Genomic DNA, 24,440 nt, shown 5'->3' on the forward strand with positions numbered 1-24,440 from the left:
TGCCCTTCAATATTTATCTTCAACACTTCTTTTAGTCTCCTAGAATGCACGAGTCTGTCTGAAATACATCTTAGTAACTGGCTATATTGGCCTCTCAGAAAAGGGTATTTAGCCTAATAGCAGAATAGAAGGAATGAATAGTAAAACAGCTCGATTATATTAATAGATGAGGTAGGGCGGGGCTGGACAGTGAAAGAAAAAGGGGGAAAACAGGAAAACTTTCTTTTATAATTTCACTCTTTCCTGCCCATTCCTTCTCCCCACCTCATTAGCCACATCAGATCAACTAGGGGGGAGGTGGGTAGACTTGGTTTGATCAACTTGAGGTAGGTGGGGGGAGCTGCCAGACGGGAGAAGGATGTGAGCAAGGAGTTGAAGGTGCGAGAGTGGAGAATGAAGCACAGATAGGCAGTGAACTTGGGATGAGTATAGAGCAAGAGCTGGGGAGGAGTGAGAGAAGAGAGGTGATAGGAAAGGAGAGACCAGATGGCAGGGTTAAAGCCAATGGGCAGGAGCTTCTGCTTGAGATGGAGAGAAATGGGAAGCTATTAGAGGCTTTTGATTTATGAGGCAGAGTGTAGCATAGATTGAAGAGGGGAAGGTCTCCATGGAGGCAGGGAGACCAGTGGGATGGCTGTTTCAATTGTGAGCTGCTAAGACAAGGAGAATGGTGGGGTTGGCAAAAATGATGGGCAAGGAGGAGAAGGCAGAGGAGGAGGAGGAGGACAACAAAGAGGGGTGGGCTTGGGGAAGGGGGGTGGAGAGAAGAGGAGTTCCAAATTGAAGATGCACCCAACGTTAGTTGAAGCATATACTGCCTCCCGCCCGCTCCAGTAGTAGTAGTAATAATAATAATAATTAACAATTATAGTACTTGTTAAGTGCTTACTATGTGCCAAGCACTGTTCTAAGCACTGGGGTAGATACAAGTTAATCAGGTTGGATATAGTCCCTGTACCACATAATAATAATACTAATAATAATGATGGCATTTGTAAAGTGCTTACTATGTGCAAAACACTGTTCTAAGCGCTGGGGAGGATACAAGGTGATCAGGTTGTCCCACGTGGGGCTCAAACTCTTAATCCCCATTTTACAGATGAGGGAACTGAGGCACCGATAAGTGAAGTGACTTGTCCAAGGTCACACAACAGACTTGTGGCAGAGCCAGGATTAGAACCCAGGTCTTTCTGACTCCCAGGACCAGGCTTTATCCACTAAGCCAGGCTGCTTCTCTTGGTGGTGGTAGTAGTAGTAGTAGCAGCAGCAGCAGCAGCATCAAGGCCCTGCTGAGAGCTCACCTCCTCCAGGAGGCCTTCCCAGACTGAGCCCCTTCCTTCCTCTCCCCCTCGTCCCCCTCTCCATCCCCCCCATCTTACCTCCTTCCCTTCCCCACAGCACCTGTATATATGTATATATGTTTGTACATATTTTTTACTCTATTTATTTATTTATTTATTTTATTTGTACATATCTATTCTATTTTATTTTGTTGGTATGTTTGGTTTTGTTCTTTGTCTCCCCCTTTTAGACTGTGAGCCCACTGTCGGGTAGGGACTGTCTCTATTTGTTGCCAATTTGTACTTCCCAAGCGCTTAGTACAGTGCTCTGCACATAGTAAGCGCTCAATAAATACGATTGATGATGATGATGATGATCAATAAGAGCATGTACTGAGCAACCACTGGGTGCAATGAACTGTACTAAGTGTTCCTGACAACAACACATCACCTCACCTAATGAGAACATCTCAGGCTTTGCCGCCTCCAACATCCCCTCACCTTGTTTGCAACCTGAGTGTAGTGGCCCCAGAGGAATCCCCTGGGCCTGAGGAATAGTGGACTATTGGAGGAAAGCCTCCACGAGGATCCGCGGGATGGACTCCACCTGGACCGCAGCTTGAGCCACCGGTTAGGCATACTCCTTTGTTGCTCAGGGAGTGGGACAGGGAAGCCATCTCACAATCTGCTGCCTCATCTCCACAGGGTCAGCGGGACATTTTCAGGAAGGGATGGAATGGAACACAATGGAAACCTCATGCTGCTAGTCTTCCTTGTGTGTGTGCACGAGTGTATGTGTGCGAGTGTGTGTGTGTGCGCGTGCATGCGTGCGCGCGCGCGCGTGTGTGTGTGTGTGTGTGTGTGTGTGTGTGTGTGTGTGTGTGTGTTGGGGGGAAACAGAATTTGGCTGGGGATGCAGTGCCTGGGAGGTAACAGATGCTATGCTACCCACTAAGATTTTTGTCCAACCTGCCCTGTAGTTGGGCTGTTGTCGACTAAACTCCAGAGATGGGGGGGGGGGGGGAATCATGTAAAGTCCAAAGAATGACTCATCTCAAAATTTTAAAATGATGGCTAAATCCCCCCCTTATGTGAGATCTCTCTCATATACCCCTCCCTAATAATAATGATAATAATTGTGGTATTTGTTAAACATTTACTATGTGTCAAGTAAATGTTCTAAGCTCTGGGATAGGTACAAGTTAGTCAGGACAGATAAAGTCCACTTGGGGCTCACGATCTAAGTAGAAGGGAGACTGGGAATGGAATTCCCAATTTACAGATGAGGAAAATGGGGCCCAGAAAAGTGAAGTGACTAGCCCAAGGTTACACACCAGACACGTGGTAGAGCCAGCATTAAAACCCAGGTTCTCTGACTCCCAAGTCCGGATTCTTCTCAATCAATTGATGGTATTTATTGAGTGCTGACTGTGCAGAGCACTGTACTAAGTGCTTGGTTTCCACCAGGCAAAGCTGCCTGAACCTTGGTTAGTTTTGCTACCAGGAATTGTTCTAGCATCTTTCTTCCCAAGAAATCGGAGTGAGTGCTCTCCCACTTCCCTGTCAGCTTCACAAGGGAAGAGCAGATATGATGCTCTCTGGCTTGAAGGTGAATTGGACTCTCCCAAGTACTTAGGGCAGTGCTTTGTACATAATAAGCGCTCAATAAATTGATTGATTTTAAAAAAATCACTGACTTTGGTAGCCACCACCCAGTGCCTGACACAAAGTAAGTACTTAATAAATCCCCTAAGAAGCACAGTGTGCCTTGTGAAGTTTTGCCCACATGCTAGGTGCCTCTCTTTTCTAACCCCTCCCTCACCAGTTTCTCCAGATCTCTCCTAAAATGTGAAGAACAGGACTGGCCCCCAAACAAGACACTAACAGGGGAAAGGAAAGCTAAGGATTAAGGAAGGGGAGGGAGTAAATCCCCAGCCTTTGCACTTGTGCTTCTAAGCAAAATCCAGCCTAAAATGGGCTGTGCCACTATGCTACTGGCTCATTCAGTTTATGATCTTCTGTGACAGCCAAGTTTTGGGCTTCCCAAAGGGCCCCAGTTTTGTCATCTGTCAAGTGAGAAGAAGAAAACCTGACTGGCAGGATTGTGGTCCCTCTAAACTAAAAGCTCACTGTGGGCTAGGAATGTGTCTGTTATATTGTTATATTGTACTCTCATTCATTTGTATTTATTGAGCACTTACTGCGTGCAAAGCACTGTACTAAGCACTTGGGAGAACATAATATAACAATAAACAGACACATTCCTTGACCAATATAACAATAAACAGACACATTCCTTGCCCACAACGAGCTACTCTACCAAGTGCTTAGTACAGTTCTCTGCACAGAGTAAGTGCTCAGTAAATATGATTGACTGACTGGTCAGGATCAAATGAGGTCACTGATGGCATATAAAAAGAGTGAGGAAACAGGTGCTGGGGATGATCAAACTTTTTCTGAGCCTAGCCAATTTTTCCAATCCTGTATCGCTTGTTATATGGCTCCAACTCTGCTTCCAAGTGCATGTCCCTTTTGACCCTAACTCAGAAATCTACCACTTTGTGATTTGGTTACAGGGCTGTCGGCATCCCCTTGCTCTTCCTAAAAGGAGCTCTGAACAAATCCGGGATGTGGGAAGCCAGAGAATCAATTACCTTTTGATCCCTTAAAAACCATTTGTGAACAGACTTCTCCCTGGCCCTCTCTTCCCCTTGCTCAGTGTCTCACATGATCCAAAGACCCACCATCTAGATGTCATTTCTGGCCTCATTTTCCATTCCTCAGTTCTTCTGGATTGAGAGGGCAGGAGAAAGTAAGGAAGGAGAGGGGAAGGCAAGGGGGGACAAGGGAGGGAGGGTAAAGGTTCCAGGTTTTTCCTGGTTGCCCCACAGTATATAAGGTGATCGGAGAGGGAGAAATAATGAGCCAATGCTGGTGGGCAGCCTAACTGTTAAGTGGCAGAGGAGGTCCCTGGATGGACCACAGCAGCTGGGTTTCCTAACAGTCTGATGGCAGGGTCCACCCAGCCATGAGTGAAAGTGTAGACCAAAAACTGGGTGGCTGCTGATTCTTCAGATTATGTCAGAGCTTCTCTGATTCTTTCTTCTCCATTTCTCACTCTCCTTCAGTGACCCATCACAGATCATCCAGCACCCCTGACTCTCCCCCAGTGACTCAGCACGGACCATCCAATTCCCCTGACTCCCCCAATGACCCAACATGGACCACCCAACACCCCCTGACTCTCCTCTCTCCATCCCTGACTCTCCTCCAGTGACCCAGCATAGACCATCCAATGCCCCTGACTCAAAGCTCACTTCAAAGCAGCAGGGCAAAGCAGCATGCCGTGGTGGATAGAGCATGGGCCTGGGAGTCAGAAGGTCATGGGTTCTAATCCCAACTCTGCCATCTGTCTCCTTTGTGACCTTGGGCAAGTCACTTCATTTCTCTGGGTCTCAGTTACTTCATATGTAAAATGTGGATTGAGATTGGGAGCCCCATGTGGGATGGGCACTGTATCCAACCCAATTTGCTTGTACCCACCCCAGCGCTTAATAGAATGCCTGGCACACAGTAAGCACTTAACAAATACCAAAATTATTATTATTATTATTATTATTATTATTATTATTATTATTATTATTACAAAGGGAACTCTGTTCCCAACCATCTGCAGGCTGCAGCTCTCATGCTTCCTAGACTCTGTTCTGTTTCTGCACCGGGGGACATTTTTGACCAGAGAGCTGAAAAGTGCACTCCTCCATTTAGCGCACATGGAATATATTCCAAATAAGCATGTTTGCTCAGCAGGAATAAGACAATCCATTACCGAGCACGAGGGGAAGGAAAGGGAATAACGTCAACAGGGGCCCCCAGATACACATTTGGCACTGAAGGTAAAATTACAATCATAATTCTCCATCTCTGATGGTATGATGACGTGACAAAGGATCCCTGGGTGTGTTCTTCCAGCCCAGCAACAACTCCTCCTTCCCTCGTTGTGAACCAGCATCTTGCCAGTCTGCTAATGATCATTCCAGACTCCTGCACCTCAACGACTCTGAAAGTGACCAGGAAGTGAGTCTGATGGAAGGAAGGCCACTTGGAAGAAGTGGGCAGATGGGAAGACAGAAAGGAAGAAGCCTAAAGAGACTAATGGCAGACCCTGACAGACTCGGGCCTAGGGCGGACTGTCTATCCTGTTCCTAAAGGTCTTCAGTGTTGGGGACAGCCAGCCCCTGGATAGATGTTGCCAACATAAAATTCCAACCTGTAACTGGCAAACTGCTGACTCTCCCCCTCAATCATCATCATTATCATAACCACTATGCTTGCTGAGGGCCTGCTGTGTGCAGAGCACTATACTAGAAGCTTAGAATAGCTAACAGAAGCAAAGACACCCATTCCCTGTCCCTGATGAGATTGCAATCTAAAGAGCAGTGCTAAGGAGCAGTGTTGTTTAATGAAAACAGCATGGACCCGGAAGTCAGAGGACCTGGGTTCTCATCCCAGTTCTGCCACGTACCTGCTGTGTGACCTTGGGCAAGTCATTTAACTTATCTGTGCCTCAGTTCCCTCAATGGCAAAATGGAGATTCAATACCTGTTCTCCCTCCTACTTGGACTACGAGCCCCATGGGGGACCTGATTATCTTGCATTTGCCCCAGAGCTTAGCACAGTGCATGGCACATAGTAAGTGCATGGCTCAGTGGAAAGAGTACGGGCTTGGGAGTCAGAGGTCATGGGATCTAATCCCAGCTCTGCCATTTGTCTGCTGTGTGACTTTGGGCAAGTCACTTAACTTCTCTGTGCCTCAGTTACCTCATCTGTAAAATGGGGATTAAGACTGTAAGCCCCACGTGGGACAACCTAATCACCTTGTATCCCCCCCAGTGCTTAGAACAGTGCTTTGCACATAGTCAGTGCTTAACAAATACTATTATTATTATTATTATTATTATTATTATTATTATTATTATTAACAAATACCACAATTATAGCATATCCCAGTGGAAAGACCACAGGCCTGGGAATCAGAGGACCTGGGTTCTAATCCCAGCTTTACCACTTGTCTACTGTGTGACCTTGGGCAAGTCCCTTAAATTCTCCAGGCCTTTGCCTCAATTACCTCATCTGTAAAATGGGGATTGAATTTTCCTTCCTCCAATTTAGACTGGGAGCCCCATATGGGCCAGGGAGTGGGTTCAACCCAATTGTCTTAGTAAAGTGCTTGGCACATAGTAAGTGCTTAACAAATACCATTAAAAATTAGAAAAAAATATTTTTTTTTAAAATGAGGAAGACAGGCAAACTGCCAAATGTACAATAGGAAGAAGGATAAGTGCCTCTTACAAAAGTAAGCAGAGATGTAAATAAACAGGGGAGGCAGCGTGATCTAGTAGAAAGATCATGGAGATCTGGTTTTCAGTCCTGGCTCTGTCCCTCGTCTGCTGTACGACCTATGACAAATTCATTCATTCATTCATTCAGTCGTATTTATTGAGCACTTACTGTGTGCAGAGCACTGTACTAAGCGCTTGGGAAGTACAAGTCGGCAACATATAGAGACGGTCCCTACCCAACAACGGGCTCACAGTCTAGAAGGGGAAGACAGACAACAAAACAAAACATGTAGACAGGTGTCAAAATCGTCAGAACAAATAGAATTAAAGCTATATGCACATCATTAGCAAATTAGAATAGTAAATATGAACAAGTAAAATAAATAGAGTAATTCATCTGTACAAATATATATACAAGTGCTGGGAGAGGGGAAGGAGGTAGGGCGGGGGGGATGGGGAGGAGGAGAGGAAAAAGGGGGCTCAGTATGGAAAGGCCTCCTGGAGGAGGTGAGCTCTCAATAGGGCTTTGAAGGGAGGAAGAGAGTTAGCTTGGTGGATGTGTGGAGGGATGGCATTCCAGGCCAGGGGAAGGACGCGGACTGGGGGATCGAGAAGGAGGTACAGTGAGGAGGTTAGCAGCAGAGGAGCAGAGGGTGCAGGCTGGGCTGTAGAAGGAAAGAAGGGAGGTGAGGTAGGAGGGGGCAGGTGATGGAGAGCCTTGAAGCTGAGAGTGAGGAGTTTTTGCTTGATTCGTAGGTTAACAGGCAGCCACTGGAGAGTTTTGAGGAGGGGAGTAACATGCCCAGAGCGTTTCTGCACAAAGACGATCCGGGCAGCAGAGTGAAGTATAGACTGAAGTGGGGAGAGACAGGAGGATGGAAGATCAGAGAGGAGGCTGATGCAGTAATCCAGTCGGGATAGGATGAGAGATTGAACCAGCAAGGTAGCAGTTTGGATGGAGAGGAAAGGGCGGATCTTGGCGATGTTGCAGAGGTGAGACTGGCAGGTTTTGGTGACGGATTGGATGTGTAGGGTGACCAAGAGAGCAGAGTCGAGGATGACACCAAGTTTGCGGGCTTGTGAGATGGGAGGGATGGTAGTGCCATCTACAGTGACGGGAAACTCAGGGAGAGGGCAGGGTTTGGGAGGGAAGATAAGGAGTTCAGTTTTGGACATACTGAGTTTTAGATGATGGGCAGACATCCAGATGGAGATGTCCTGAAGGCAGGAGGAGATACGAGCCTGGAGGAAGGGAGAGAGAGCAGGGGCAGAGATTTAGATTTGGGTGTCATCAGCGTAGAGATGATAGTTGAAGCCGTGGGAGCGAATGAGGTCACCAAGGGAGTGAGTGTAGATACAGAACAGAAGGGGACCAAGAACTGACCCTTGAGAAACCCCTACATTAAGGGGATGGGAGGGGGAGGAGGAGCCCACAAAGGAGACTGAGAATAATAATAATAATAATAATATTAATAATAATAATAGCATTTATTAAGCACTTACTATGTGCAAAGCACTGTTCTAAGCGCTGGGGAGGTTACAAGGTGACCAGGTTGTCCCACGGGGGGCTCACAGTCTTCATCCCCATTTTACAGATGAGGTAACTGAGGCACAGAGAAGTTAAGTGACTTGCCCAAAGTCACACAGCTGACAGTTGGTGGAGCTGGGATTCGAACCCATGACCTCTGACTCCAAAGCCCAGGCTCTTTCAACTGAGCCATGCTGCTTCTCAGTGAGAATGAGTGGCTGGAGACATAAGAAGAAAACCAGGAGAGGATGGAGTCTGTGAAGCCAAGGTTGGATAGTGTGTTGAGGAGAAGGGGGTGGTCCACAGTGTCAAACCTCTCTGGGCCTCAGTTTCCTTGTGTGTTAAACAGGGGTACTAGTGCCTGCCTCATGCAGAAGCAGCAAGGTCTAGTGGATAGAGCACAGGACTGGGAGTCAGAAGGACCTGGGTTCTAATCCAGTTCTGCCACTTGTTTGCTGTGTGACCTTGGGCAAGTAACTTCACTTCTCTGTGGCTCAATTCCTTAGAACAGACAGGATTTGGTGACAGACTGAATACGTGGACTGAATGAGAGAAATGAGTCGAGGATAATGCCAAGATTATGGGCTTTTGAGACAGGGAAGACAATGGTGTTGTCTATAGTTTTCTCCCAACCAATCAATCAATCCTCTATTCCAGTAGATCTGTCTACTCCATTTACTCATTGTTTCCTTGCTCCCTTTTGAATTTTACCTTTTGTAACCATGGGTTTTCTCCTGTTTCCACTGTATTCATACAATATGTCAACATATCTCCCTCATTAGATGGAAAACTATTTGAGGGCAGGGACTGGGTCTTCTATCTCCATTGCTCTCTCCCAGCACTCAGCACAGTGTTCTTTATGCAGTAGATGCTCAGCAAATAATGAATAAACAAATGAACAGTCATCTAGTTTTCTAGACTGTGAGCCCACTGTTGGGTAGGGACTGTCTCTATATGTTGCCAACTTGTACTTCCCAAGTGCTTAGTACAGTGCTCTGCACACAGTAAGTGCTCAATAAATACGATTGATTGATTGATCTAGTTTGGTTTCTGAATTTCTCCGGAGATAAACAAAGTTTTTCTCTCTCCTTTCCTGAATTTATTTGGTACAGAAATTGGCATTGCCTGCTTTTAAAATATCCATTTTCTCTCTCTAGGCTGAGGTAGAAAAACAAAACCCTAAGCCATTTGTTTCTTGTTGGCCCTGAAATTCAGGTCTACGCAGCATGATCTGAATTCTCCAGGGAATTTCACACTGCAGGTTCGTGTGACTCAGGGAAACATGGGCCCCAAGCACTTTTCTATCATAGCTGGGTTTAATTAGGAAACACATAGCTTCACTTCAAGCAATTTCCCTCCTGCAGCCAGCAGTCGTTTAGGTCTTTCCAACCCCAAGAGAAGGAGTGATATCAGTCCAGATCTCACAAGGCATCGGGAAGAAACATTACTGCTTTTGGCTACTAGGGGCAGGAAATGGGCTATGCCAGACCATGCCAGGAGGTCACCCTGGGAAGGGACCAAGTCACTTGGGCACCTGGTGATAATTTTAGGTGAACTCCCCTACTACTAGATTGTAAGCTCTTTGAGGTCAGGGATGAGTAATTAATGAGCACATACTATGTGCAGAACACTGCACTAAGCACTTGAGAGAGTACGACAGAGTAAGTAGACACGATCCCTGTCCTCAAGGATTTCAAAATCCAGAGGGGGAGACAGACACTAAAATCAGTTACTAGTAGGGGGAACAAGTGAATGAAAGGATATGTACGTAAATGCTGGAGGGAGATGGGAGAGTACCTAAGTGCAATTGAATAGATAATGCAATAGGGAGGGGAAATAGGATGGGGAGATGAGAAACTAGTCAGGGAAGACTTCCTGGAGGGGGTGTAATTTTAGTAGGGCTTTGAAGATGGGGAGAGTGGTGATCTGTCAGATGTGAAGTTAGACGGGGTGCCGAGCCAGGGGGACGAAGTGAACATGGGATTGACAAGTGAGACAAGAACGAGGCTTCCTCCTCCTGTAGAAAGTGAGATTGTTGTGGGCCAAGATCACATCTATCAACTCTGTGGCACTGTCTTCTCCCAAGTGTTTAGTACAGTACTCTGCACACAGTAAGCACTTAATAAATACCATGGATTGATTGATTGATCAATTGAGGCACAGTGAGTAGGTTGGTGTTAGAGGAGCAAAATATGTAAGCTCAGTAGTAGTAGGAGGTTAACAAGGTTAGGTAGGAGGAAGAGAGCTGATTGAATGCCCTAAAGCCAGTTGGTAAGGAGTTTCTGCTTGATGCAGAGAGGGAGTGGCAACCATTGGAAGGTTTTGAGGATCAATGGTATTTATTGAGCACTTACTGTGTGCAGAGTCCTGTACTAAGCGCTTGGGAGAATACGGTGCAATACAGCTGGAGACACATTCTCTGTCCACAGTGATCTGGGCAGTACAATGAAGTACAGACTGGGAAGGGGAGAGGCTGAAGGTAGGGAAGTCAGTGAGGAGGCTGATGCAGTAGTCGAGACTGGATATGACAAGTGCTTGGACCAGCATGGTAGTGGTGTGGTTGGAAAAGAAGTGGGGGAATCTGGAGAGAGATTAGTTGAGGATAACGTGAGGCAGGCAGTTGATGGTGATGTTGTCAACACTATTTCTCTTCCCTTATTGACACCTATGCCCATCACCCTTGCCGGCTGTTCCAGACATTTAACTCCCTCCTCAGGTCCCCTGTTCCTCCTTGTCCCCCATCCCTCACCCCCAATGATCTGGCCACCTACTTCATTAGGAAAATTGACACCATCAGGTCTGAGCTCCCCAAAGTCACTCCTCCCCCTCCTCCATCCCCCCTCAAATTCCTCTCCTCCAACTCTCTCCTGGACCCCCTCCTATCTGGCTTCCAACCTCTCCACTCCACTGAAACCGCCCTCTCAAAGGTCATCAATGACCTCCTTCTTGCCAAATCCAATGGCTCCTACTCCATCCTAATCCTCCTCGACCGCTCAGCTGCCTTTGACACTGTGGACCATCCCTTTCTCCTCAACACATTATACAACCTTGGCTTCACTGACTCCATCCTCTTCTGGTTCTCCTCCTATCTCTCTGGCCATTCATTCTCAGTCTTCTTCGCAGGCTCATCCTCCCCCTCCCATCCCCTAACTGTAAGGGTTCCTCAAGGGTCAGTTCTTGATCCCCTTCTATTTTCCTTCTATACTCACTTCCATGGTGAATTCACGTGCTCCCATGGCTTCAACTATCATCTCTATGCTGATGATACCCAAATCTATATCTCCTCCCCTGTTCTCTCTCCCTCTCTCTAGGCTCGCATCTCTTCCCACCTTCAGGACATCTCTACTTGGATGTCCTCCCACCACCTAAAACTCAACATGTCCAAGACAGAGCTCCTTATCTTCCCTCCCAAACCCCGTCCTCTCCCTGACTTTCCCGTCACTGTGGACAGCACTACCATCCTTCCCGTCTCACAGCCCCGCAACCTTGGTGTCATGCTTAACTTCGCTCTCTAATTCACCCCACATACCCAATCTGTCACCAAAACCTACCGGTCTCACCTTCACAACATCGCCAAGATCCGCCCTTTCCTCTCCATCCAAACCACTACCACAATAGTACAATCACTCATTCTATCCCAACTGGATTACTGCATCGGCATTCTTTCTGACCTCCCAACCTCTTGTCTCTCCCGACTTCAATCTATGCTTCACTCTGCTGCCTGGATTATCTTTCTACAGAAACATTCTGGGCATGTCAACCTGTCTCCTCAAAAATCTCCAGTGGTTGCCTATCAACCTCTGTATCAAGCAAAACCTCACTATTGGCTTCAAAGCTCTCCATCACCTTGCCCCCTCCTACCTAGCCTCCCTTCTCCCCTTCTACAGCCCAGCCCACACACTCCGCTCCTCTGGTGCTAACCTTCTCATTGTGCCTCACTCTCACCTCTCCCACCATCGACCCCTGGCCCATGTCCTACCTCTGGCCTGGAATGCGCTCCCTCCTCAAATCTGCCAATCACACTTCCACCCTTCAAAGTCCTACTGAAGGTTCACCTCCTCCAAGAGGCCTTCCCAGACTAAGCCCCTCTTTTCCTCAGCTCTCTCTCCCCTCCCCATCGCCCCTACTCACTCCCTTCGCTCTAACCCCCCTCCCTGCCCCACAGCACTTGTGTACATAGGTACATATCTATAACTCCATGTATTTACATTAATGCCTGTTTACTTGTTTTGATGAGTATATACCTATAATTCTATTTATTTATGTTGATGCTATTGATGCCTGCTTACATGTTTTGATGTCTGTCTCCCCAGTTTTAGACTGTAAGCCCATTGTGGGCAGGGATTGTCTCTCTTTATGGCTGAATTGTACTTCCCAAGCGCTTAGTGTAGTGCTCTGCACACAGTTAGTGCTCAATAAATACGATTGAATGAGTGAATATTAGGAAAGTCGGGGGAGAAGAGAGTTTGAGAGGGAACCTGAGGAGTTCAGTTTTGGACATGTTGAGCTTGTGGTACCGGTGGGACATCCAGGTACATGGCCCTGACCCTCATGGGGATCTCAGTCTAAGAGGGAGGGAGAGGGTATTTAATTCCCATTCTACAGATGAGGAAACTGAGGCCCAGAGAATCTAAGTGACTTGCCCAAAGCCACCCAGCAGTATTTATTGAGTGCTTGCTCTGTGCAGAGCACTGCTCTAAAAGCTCGGGAGAGTGCAATACAGTTAGTAGGCATGATCCCTGCTTTCAAGGAGTCTACATTCTACTGGGTGTAGTGCACTGTAATGAGCACTTGGGAGAGCACAACAGAGTTAGAAGACACAATTCCGGACCTCAAGGAGTTAACAATCTGGTAGGGGAGACAGACACTAAAATAAATTATCGGTAGGGGGAAGCAACAAAGTGGGCATTGAAAACTTCTGGGAGAGAAGGTAGGCACAGACTGTAGCTACACTTAGATTTGATTTCTAAATTCCCCTTGGTGTAATTGCTGCTGTTGCTGTTATGGTTTATGCTCTCCTGGCTAGGCAAAACTGAAGATAGTGCCTGTTTCTAAGTAAATTGAGTAAATATGGATTTGTAATGCCTTGTTATAAAGAGGGGTGTGTGTCTGTCTGTGCACGCTCACAAACTCTAGGGAGTCCAGGCTCTAGCACTGGAGAGGGAACAAAGGATTTCAATAATGATAATAAGAGTAACGATGGTATTTGTTAAGTGTTTTATGTGCCAAGCACTGGGGTAGCTATAGGATAATCAGGCCACACATAGTCCCTGTCCCACCAGGGGCTCACAATCTAAGTAGGAGGGAGACCAGGTATTGAATCCCCATTTTACAGTTGAGGAAACTGAGGCACAGAGAAGTGAAGTGACTTGCTCAGGGTCACACAGCAGGCAGCCCTGGATCACCTCCAGTCTGCTTCCTTCGCTCCTGTGCATGAGCCACAGAGTGCTGCTGGCGGAAATCTAGATATCAGGCTGACCTCGTCCACCTCAAGTTCATTCCTGCGTGCTTTAACTCTGCCCGGCAAAATTATTTCTCCATCCTTATTGACACCCACGCCCATGGCCCTCACCAGTTGTTCCAGATGTTTAACTCCTTCCTCAAACCCCCAGCTTCCCTACCCCCACATCCCTCCCACCAATGACCTGCCTACCTATTTTATAGAGAAAGCTGAAATGATCAGGCATGATCTCCCTAAAATCTCCCCTGCTCCTCTCCATTCCCTCCCTCCTCCTCTCGCTTCTTCAACTCTCCCATCCTTCCCAGCAGTATCTCAAGAGGAGATCTCCTATCTTCTCTCAAAATCCACTCCCTCCACCGGCACATCCGACCCCATCCCTTCACACCTTATCAAAACCCCTGCTCCCCACCCCTTCCTCCCTCCCTGACCGCTGTTCTCAACTGTTTGCTTTCAAACAGGCTCATGTCTCCCCTATTCTAAAAAGACCCTCCTTGACTCCACAGCTCCCTCCAGCTGTCACCCCACCTCCGTCCTACCATTCTTCTCCAAACACCTTGAGTGAGTTGTCTAAACCCACTGTCTTAAGTTCCTCTCCTCCAGTTCTCTCCTTGACCCCCTCTAATGTAGCTTTCATCCTCTTCACTCCACAGAAACCACCCTCTCAAACGTCACCAATGATCTCCTCCTTGCCAAATCCAATGACCTCCATCTTAATCCTCCTTGACCTCTCAGCTGCTTTCAATACTGTTGACCACCACCTTCTCCTGGAAATATTACCAACCTCATCTTCGCTGTCACTGTCCTCTCCTGGTTTTCTTTCCTTCCTTCATTCATTCATTCATATTTATTGAGCACTTACTGTGTGCAGAGCACTGTACTAAGCACTTGAGAAGTATAATTCAGAAAGTACAGTTTTCTTCCTCTCTGGCCGCTCTTTCTCAGTCTCATGGGCTCCTCCTCTGCCCCCCACCCCCTAACTGTGGCCATCCTGTCCTCTCCAAACTGCTACCACGTTAATCCAAGCATATATCCTATCCCACCTTGATTACTGTATCAGCCTCCTGGCTGACCTCCTTGCCTCCTGTTTCTCCCTACACCAGTCCATGCTTCACTCTGTTACCTGGATCATTTTTCTAGAAAAACTCTCAGTCCATGTTTCCCCACTCCTCAAGAACCTCCAGTGGTTACCCATCCACCGCCTCATCCGACAGAAACTCCTTACCATCAGCTTTAAAGCACTCAATCACCTTGCCCCCTCCTACCACAACCCAGTCCAGCCACTTCACTCCTATATTGCCAACCTACTTGCTCTATCTCAATCTCAACTATCTCACCACCACCCTCTCACCTATCCCCTGCCTCCGGTCTGGAACGCCCTCCCTCATCAAATCGGACAGGCAATTACTCTCCCCAACTTCAAAGCCTTATTGAAGGCACATCTCCTCCAAGAATCCTTCTCTAAGCCCTCATTTCCTCTTTTCCCACTCCCTTCTGCGTCACCCTGACTTCTCCCTTTATTCACCACCTACCCCTGCCAGCCCCACAACACTTAGGTACACATCCGTAATGTATTTATTTATATTAATGTCTGTTTCCCCCTCTAAACTGTAAGCTCATTGTGGGCAGGGAATGTGTCTGTTATATTGTTGTGCTGTACTTTCCCAAGCACTTACTACAGTGCCCTGCACATAGTAAGCACTCAATAAATATGATCGATTGATTGGAGCTGGAATGAGAACCCAGGTCCTCTGACTCCCAGGCACAGGCTCCGTCCATTAGGCTGAGCCTGTAGGGGAGCCAGTCATCAGCCCAGCCTCCAAAAGTTTCCTGGGTCTCTCGGGGAGGGGGTTCAAGCCCTACACATGATGGAGGGCAGGTGGCTGCTAATTTCCTGGAGAGCCTTGCGGTGGACAAGCTGGAGCTATCCTGAGCTGGTAAGGAAGATGAGGCAGCCCGGGGGATCCCCTTTTTCTCAGGTCATGTCTGAGCAGGGAGAAGCCCATAGAAGATGGTTTCCAGACTGACCCAGGGCAGGTAGCCCATTCCTGAGCATCTTAGTGTGGGAGCCTATCACCCTTCCTGTCTCACAAACTCATAACCTTGGCTTTGTCCTCAACTCATCCCTTTCATTCAACCCACACATTCAATCTATCACCAAATCTCGTAGGTTCTACCTTTACAGCATTGCTAAAATCCATCCTTTCCTCTCCATCCAAACTGCTACCACGTTAATCCAAGCATTATCCTATCCTGCCCTTGATTACTGCATCAGCCTCCTTGCTGTCCTCCCTGCCTCCTTTCTCTTCCCACTCCAGTCCATACTTCACTCTGCTGCCCAGATCATTTTTCTTAAAAAAAAAAACATTCAGTCTGTATTTCCCCACCCCTCAAGAACCTCCAGTGGTTGCCCATCCACCTCTGCATCAAACAGAAACTCCTTACCAGGGAGACTCCCCTACTATCTCACAAATTCAAGTGAGAGTGAAAGCCAACTTCTCCCCTAACGGTTTATAAAACTGGGAAGGGCAAAGTAACGAGAAAGAGATTTGTAGAGGAGCAGAGAGGAAGGACCCCCTGGGGCTGTGGAATGTCCTCTTAGTTGCTGGGTGTGGAGCCAAGGTGTGAGAAGGCTTAGGTCCCCAGCAAACAGCAAGATGCCACCTGCATCTGGTGGCAGGAAGAAGTGACATCACAACTAAGATTTTACACTGGCACCTTCACACTCAGGGGAATGACTGTTTGTTCAGTTTCTAGGCCCTTGCTCTTTCGTCTTGAGGATATTTTCCCAGCTGTGTCACTTGGGTCGGGTTTTTTGCTTCTATTGCACGTTCCCAGGTACCTAGTCCGGTGCCCAGGAGATGCCCAGCCGGCCCTTATGAAAAGCTGTTATCAACAAAAGGTCTGCAAGGTCACTTTCCCCAATAAGGTGTGGCAGCTCCCCCCCACCAAAAAACCTCAACAACTTCTCAACTGCTCCGAGCTTATCCTCCTTCGTGCACTTGCATTTGGCTCTGCCCTCTCCTGGTCCAGCCCCCAGGTCTCTCTGACTCTTTTGTTGCAGTTTTATCTATTAAGCAGTCTCAGGACAGAGGCTCATCCTTCATTCCCAATGGGAGAAGGTGCCATAATTTTTTTATGGTATTTGTTAAGTGCTTACTATATGCCAGGCACTGTATAAAGCACTAGGGTAGATGCAAACTAATCAGGTTGGACACAGTCCACGTCCCACATGGGGCTCACGGTCTTAATCCCATTTTACAGAAGAGGTCACTGAGGCACAGAGAAGTGAAGTGACTTTCCCAAGGTCACACAACAGACAAGTGGCAGAGCCGGGATAAGAACCCAGGTCCTTCTGACTCCCAGGCCTATCCATAGGCCACACTGCTTCATTAATCATTGACTAAGTGTGTGGCACCATGCTGAGCGATAGGATAATCGCACAGTAGACAGATAATAATAATAATAATAATAATAATAATAATAATAATAATAATAACGTTGGCATTTGTTAAGCGCTTACTATGTGCCAAGCATTGTTCTAAGCACTGGGATAGATATAAGGCAATTAGGTTGTCCCACATGGGGCTCACAGTCTTAATCCCCATTTTACAGATGAGGTAACTGAGGCAGAGAAGTTAAGTGACTTGCCCAAAGTCACACAGCTGACAAGTACCCTTGTAACCTCCCCAGAGCTCACCTTGTAACCTCCCCAGCGCTTAGAACAGTGCTTTGCACATAGTAAGCGCTTAATAAATGCCATTATTATTATAAGTGGTGGAGCTGGGATAAGAACCCACAATCTCTGACCCCCAAGCCCGTGCTCTTTCCACCAAGCCACGCTGCTTCTCTCCAGGCTCTCCCAAAATGGGGGCAGTGGACACCTAGAATGGAAAACCAGCCAAAAATAAGCCACCAGATGCCAAAGGAATAGGAAGGAATAGGAATTGGAGAGAGGAGCCCTCCCACTGATCACATGAATTCCTGGCACCCTCTCTGATTGCCAACCAGCTCAGCCTTCTCAACACTCTGCCTACAACTGGACCAACCACAGGATACTTAGAGGACCAATGTGATGGCTGCCCTCCTGGGTAGACATCCTCACTTTCCTAGTTCTGGTAATCCCTTATGGACCACTTATATATGAACTGATCCAAACTTTTTGTGAACTTGCCAATATTTTTGGCGACAGGATTTCCTATGGAAGCAGATTCCATCCACCTAGCAAACTCTGGGGGAAGTCAGTCAGCACTACTTGTCGACTGGCTATTGTGTGTGCAGAGCACTCTACTAGATGCTTGGGAGAGTACAGTAGAGGCAAAAGACACAAGGAGCTCCTCAAGGAACTAACAGTCTAATAGGCTAGGCAGGCTTTCAGAGACCACTCTATTTATAATTGTTTCTAGGTCTGCCTTCTCCACGAGTGTGAGCTCCATGAACGTGTCTCGTGCATACGTTGTACTTTCCCAAGTGCCTAGGACAGTGCACTGCACCCAGTGGGTGCTCAGCTCAGGCGGTTACTGCTGCTACCAATAGTGAGAACTGGATGAATCCAAGGTCACACAACTGGCCACAGCCAGGGTATGGAAAGAGGAAACAGATTATTAGAAAAGTAATGTGTGTAGATCATTAGATACAGACGTGCTGAGGCTAGGAATAAGACTAGCCGTTGGATTGATAAGTTACAAAGGTGAGAGCTGGTGGGGCCCTGAAAACCAAAGGACAGGGGTTTTTGCTTGATGTGGAGGAAGTGGGTAGCCCTTGGAGGGGCTTTCAAGAGCCCCTTCCTCCTGGTGGGGGGATTTGATAAAGCCCTTTCTTAATTTTGCACATGTCAATACTATTCCCTCTCAGGCTTGATCTTATTTTGTCAGATGGACAAGCCCTACTCTTTTCTGCTCTATTCCTAGGGGAGCTTCTCCATCCCCCTGTCCATCTCCACCCCCTTCCTCAAAAATCTGCAGTGGTTGCCTATCAACCTTCGTATCAAGCAAAAACTGGTCACTATTTGCTTCAAAGCTCTCCATCACCTTTCCCCCTTCTACAGCCCAGCCCGCACACTCCTCTCCTCTGCTGCTAACCTCCTCACTGTGCCTCGTTCTCACCTGTCCCACCGTCACCCCCCTGGCCCACATGCTACCTCCGGCCTGGAATGCCTCCCTCCTCACATCTGCCAAACTAGCACACTTCCCCCTTTTAAAGCCCTACTGAAAGGTCACCTCCTCCAGGAGGCCTTCCCAGACTGAGCCCCCCCTTTCCTCTGCTCCTCCTCCCCTCCCCATCGCCCCGACCCCCTCCCTCTGCTCTACCCATCTCCCCACCCCACAGCATTTGTGTATATATGTACATATTTATTATTCTATTTATTTTATTAATGATTTGCTTATATCTATAATTCTATTTATTTAGATTGATGCTATTGATGCCTGTCTACTTGTTTTGTTTCGTGGTCTGTCTCCCCACTGCTAGACTGTGAGCCCGTAGTTGGGCAGCGATTGTCTCTGTTGCTGAATTGTACTTTCCAAGCACTTAGTACAGTGCTCTGCACACAATAAGTGCTCAATAAATACAATTGAATGAATGACTCTTGGTGGCCCTTGCCTGTCCCTTCTCCAGCTCCCTCTGTCCTTCCTGAAAGACAGGGCCCAGAATTACACATGGTAGCAATAGTAGCCGGATTTCTTGAGCTTCCACTTAGCCTACTGCCCTGTGCTTGCCAAGTGCAGAATAATGAAATGACACATTCTTTGCCCACTAGGAGCTTCCATCCCAGGCCAGCAAATCGATTTGGGATAGTGTTGGTTTTCAGTGGACCTTTTGGTTGCTACTGCCCTTTGGACTGATGATCCAAGGGAACAGTCAACAGTGACTCTGAAATTTCCTTTCTGAACCATAACTGCCAGCTCTGTGCCTGAGACCATTCATTCAATCAATCAATCAATCGTATTTATTGAGTGCTTACTGTGGGCAAAGCACTGTACTTAGCGCTTGGGAGAGCACAATACAACAATAAAGAGACACATGTGCTTGTCACTTGAATGGTTTCTCCTTGGTGCAATAACCTTGCACTTACTCACTGCCACCTGAGCCCCAGGATCTAGGGAGTGGTGCTGTCTTCCCTCCTGCACTGGCCCACCTATCTGCCCACCATCACCTCGTGGAACCCTGTGCTGCTGGAGCTGAGGCTGCAGCAGGCCTGGGAATGACTATTGGAACAGCAGGAACGTTGCACTGGTCAGACTAGGGATGGCCTGCAGGACTGGACACCATTCTGTCCACAGCAGGGAATGGTGGCAGCTCTTAATGCTATTTTCATCTTTAATGATGACTAGCAGAGAAGATGTGAGCTTCTCACTCCACCACAGTGTACAGACTGCATGTAGCCACCCCCATCCACCCGTTGTCTCGCAAGGCATGCTGCTGGCTACAAGGGACCCAAGTGAGAGAGTGTGGGTGTCAGCTAAAGTAGTCAAGTCCGGAGGGTACAAGCTCGCGGATCTGGGCAGTAGCTGTTTGGATGAAGAGGAAGGGGCAGATCTGGGCAATGTTGTGGAAGAAAGCAGCAGGGCATAGTGGACAGAGAACAGTGCTGGAAGTCAGAAAGATCTGGGTTCTAATCCCTGCTCCACCACTTGTCTGCTGTGTGACCTTGGGTGAGTCACTGATCTTCTCTGTGCCTCAGTTGCCTCATCTGTGAAATAGGGATTAAGGCTGTGAGCCCCTGTGGAAATGGACTGTGTTCAATCTGATTAGCTTGAATCTACCCCAGGGCTTAGATCAGTGTCTGGAACATAGTAAGTGCTTAACAAATACCATAAAATTAAAAGAAAGTAAAAAAGTTATAAGAAGGAGGGTTTAGAAGGTCAGTTTTTGACATAATGTGCTTAAAGGTTCCGGTGGGATACCATGAGGTGATGTCCTGGAGGCAGGGGAAAATGCAAGGTTGTAGAAGAAGGGAGAGGGGATTGTAGAGAGAGGAGGGGAGAAGTTAGAGCTGTTGAAACCCCAGTGGTGCCAACCCAACAGCTGCCCTTAATACTTACTTTTATTCCTCTTCTTGGCACTTGTGTACATATATTTTTATCTGTACATTAAATTATTAATTCAGCTATCTTTGCCTGCTGTAGTTATAGTTATGAGAAGCAGCTTGGCCTAGTGGTTAGAGCTTAGGCCTGGGAATCAGAAGGACTTCAGTTCTAATCCTGGCTCTGCCACTTTTCTGCTGTGTGGCCTTGGGCAAGTCACTTAACTTCTCTATGCCTCAATTACCTCATCTGTAAAAATAGGGATTAGGACTGTGAGTCCCATGTGGGACAGGAACTGTGCCCAACCTGATTTGCTTGTATCCACCCCAGTGCTTAGTACACTGTCTGGCATATAATAAGTGCTTAATATCAGCATTATTAGTAGTAGCAGTATAGTTATGCAAGTTTCTTGATAGATCTTTGTGGTTTCTCCTACTCCCGCTATTGATAAATAATTTATGTCCATCTCCCCCTTTAGATAATGAGCTCCTTGAGGACAGGGAACAGGTGTCTTGCTACTTAGTACAGTGCTTCCTACTCAGTAGGAACCCAATACCCCTGACTGGCAAAACTGATTTGAAAGTCAATCTATCAATCTGCATAGAGGTCGGAGCTGAAGCCAGGGGAACAGATGAGCTCCCCGAGGGAGTGAGTGGAGATTGAGAGCATAAGGGGACACAGAACAGAGGCTTGAGGGATGTCCACATTTAGGGGGTGAGAGGCTGAGAGGAGCCAGTGAGACAGAAGGAGAAGCCAGAGAAATAGGAAGAGAACCGGGAGAGGATGGTGTCAGAGAAACTGAGTTAGGTAATGTTTCCAGGAGAAGGGGGTGGTCCACAGGGTCAAAGGCAGCTGAGAGGTTAAGATGGATTAGGATGATAGAGTCCATTGGATTTGGCAAGGAGGAGCTCATTGGTGACCTTGGAGAGCAGTTTCTGTGGGGAGAAAGGGGCAGCCACTAGACTGTAGAGGGTTGAAGGGAGAGTTAGATGAGAAGAAGTGTAGGCAGCAAGTGTAAACAACTTGCTTGTGAAATGCCTAAAAGGCACAGATAGGGGTAAAAACCTAAAGACCTGGTACACATACAGAAGCATCTCATGAACCCTTGGGTGATCCAGTTTCAACTGTATTTGGGTTTGAAGAGGAAGCCGTGTCCAAGAGCTTCCCTTTGCCATGGAGCAGGAAGGGGCACAAAGAGCCAAAAAGCACAAGATGAGCAACAGCTTTGGTGGGCACTCAGTCTTGAGATTCTTCTGCCCTAAATTGTACCAATAACAAAACCATGACGACTCACAACAGTGGGAGCGTTCAATTGCAATTCTGTGATCATTAAAGCACAGTCATCACTGGGCCCCCAACAGAGGCATCACTCACTTGGGCCAGGCTTGAGCCATTTTAAGGTATATCATTGGTGATCGACACCCAGATCAACCAATAAGATGTGCAGGATTTTATACTGCGGTGGCAATAAGTCTGGGCTTCTTTAGGTCAATGACAGCGTGTAATCGAGCAATATAACTACCTCATACCACAGTGTTTTTTTTTTAAAAAAAAAACAACACCAGAACCCCGACCTCATGCCTTCCCTACCCACTCCCTCGCCTTCTCCTTCCCTCCTCACGGCCTCCTCCTCCTCCTCTATCCACCGCCAATAAAGGGTGCTGGATCTGGCAGCTGGGAAGACTGCCAAAACCTGGCCCACAAACAGCAATTTGGCAGGATGGTGGTTTCATCCCTCTGTTCTGAATGCGTTGCTCAGCGCCCTTGACCGCATCTGCTACTCAGGTCTGCTGCAGGTTTGGACTCTGATATGGAGGGAGAGAGGTGGAAAGGGACTGTGGCTGCTAGCCCCGCCCCCCCTTCATGGAGGGGAGAAGCAAACGAGTGGGGAAAGGAGGGGAAGAGAGGAGAGAGGCTGACAGAGAAGGAAGAGGAGAGGGTGTTCCTGAGTGAGCCCTTATGCCCTCGACGAACTAGAAACCTTGGAACGGGGCAGCTAGGCTGTGCAGCCTGATTCCAGGGAGCCCCACCAACACAGTTTAGGAATTCGCAGGATCTTAGTACATCGCATGCTGCCGGGCTGGAAACCTTCCCCAACATGGCAGACCTTCTAAAATCACCATCCCTGAGCCACCGAGGGCCTTTTCGTTCCGTCCCAATGTGTGCTGGAAGAGGTTAAACCCTCCAGCTCGCTTCCAGATTTCTGATATAATAGCCATTCATCAACTGTAACAGGTGTGTTCTCATGAGTTGAAATATATTTTAGTCGACGACCACCCTGCAGTTCTGGGAGAGAGGGAGCCCAAAAGGTTAAGAGAGGTGATAAAGTGTGGCCCACCCAGTTGCCATGTTTAGAGCAGTCCCAAAACCACCCAGGATTCGGCACCAGAAAAGCTTCCCCCTGCAAAACTGCCCTTCCCCATTCCACCCCGGTTTCAGTCACACTGTTTCTTCAGTATCAGCATCCTAACCCCTGGAACTTAAAAACACAAACTGCAAAACCTGCATGCAGACGACAGCACACATACAAATTCGTGTGCTACCAATGTATGTCCAAGAGTGCCTGTGCGCGCACACACACACTGCCTTCAAGGCTATTCACAGGGGAGGACGCGCAAGATCAGGGTCCCTGGATAGAAGAAAACACCGATGTCAATCCCCTCCTCGGCCCCGTAGTGGCTAATTCTTTGCCAGGAGCTGCCGTCTCTTCCCCACGCCAATCCTCCCCCACCCTGCTGCTGATTGGATTTTCCCTGGGCACCTGGCCTGCCCCACCCACCAGTCATCTCCCCGACAAGATCACGGTCGGGCAGGGAGGCTCCCATGGGCCCCAGAGCTCTGCCACTGCTCTTCGGCTTCTTCTAGAGAGCGGGGCAGGTGCAGGGAGGGCCCCAGAAGTGGGGCTTCAGGTGAAGCAGAGAGGTGGAAGGATTATCCAAGGAGGCATCTCCCTACACGTACACCCCCGCACCCAGCCCGTCTCCATCCCCGCCGACTGAGCTCAGGTGCGGTCGGCGGGTACCACCCGGACCTGCATCTCGCGGCGGGGACCTACCAGTCGGTGTGCGGCTCGTCGATCACCAGCAGCAGCTTGGACTTCCTGAGGGCGGCGGCGGCGGTGGCGTCCACCAACCCCGCCGAGGCGGCGGTCTGCTTCACGGCGTTGGACAAGGAACTGAAGAAGCTGCTGCCCACCGACTGCACCGGGGGGGCGGCCGGGGGCGGCGGCGGCGGGACCGCGGCGGCGGGGGGCGGCGGCCTCCGCTCCAGGGCCGGGGAAGCGGCCGGGGGGCCGGTGGGGGGCGGCGGCGGCGGCTGTTGGGGCTCCGGCCGCTGCAGGTCGGTCATATAGCCATTGGGCAGGTTGGCGATGAAGCTGCTGTCCGAGAGCCGGCGCCGCAAGAAGTTCATCATCTGGCCGGGAGGACGCGCCGAGCCCGGGGAGAGCGGGAGCGAGACGGGAAGATGGAGAGAGCCCGAGCTGGCGAGCGCACTGGGGAGCGGGAGGACGAGCAAGGGAGCAGGCGAAGAGCGCAGGGGGGAGGGAGAGAGGAAGGGAGGGAGGGGCGGGGCCAAGGAAGCGGGAGGGGAGGGAGAGAGAGAAGAGAGAGCGAGAGGGAGAGAGAGACAGAGAGAGAGTGATTGCGGGGGCGGGCGGTCCGCGAGCCGAGCTCGCGGGGCCTCTCAGGATAAGGGGACGGCAGAGATGCCCAACGCTTAAGAGAAGCAGCGTGGCTCAGTGGAAAGAGCACAGGCTCTGGAGTCAGAGGTCATGGGTTCAAATGCCGGCTCCACCAACTGTCAGCT

The 24,440-nt window shown here is 48.6% G+C and overlaps 1 protein-coding gene across 1 annotated transcript in view; it reads right to left on the bottom strand.

The window, feature by feature from the left end:
- Window positions 1-24,125, bottom strand: part of SYN2 (synapsin II) — a 135,728-nt gene extending 111,603 nt beyond the window's left edge. Inside the window, exon 1 of the mRNA XM_038740617.1 lies at window positions 23,689-24,125. Within this exon, the coding sequence (XP_038596545.1) occupies window positions 23,689-24,047 (359 nt within the window). The 5' untranslated portion in view covers window positions 24,048-24,125. The remainder of the gene's footprint in view (window positions 1-23,688) is intronic.
- Window positions 24,126-24,440: the final 315 nt, after the last annotated feature.

This window comes from Tachyglossus aculeatus, chromosome X1 (assembly GCF_015852505.1).
Source record: "Tachyglossus aculeatus isolate mTacAcu1 chromosome X1, mTacAcu1.pri, whole genome shotgun sequence".
Lineage (NCBI taxonomy): Eukaryota > Metazoa > Chordata > Mammalia > Monotremata > Tachyglossidae > Tachyglossus > Tachyglossus aculeatus.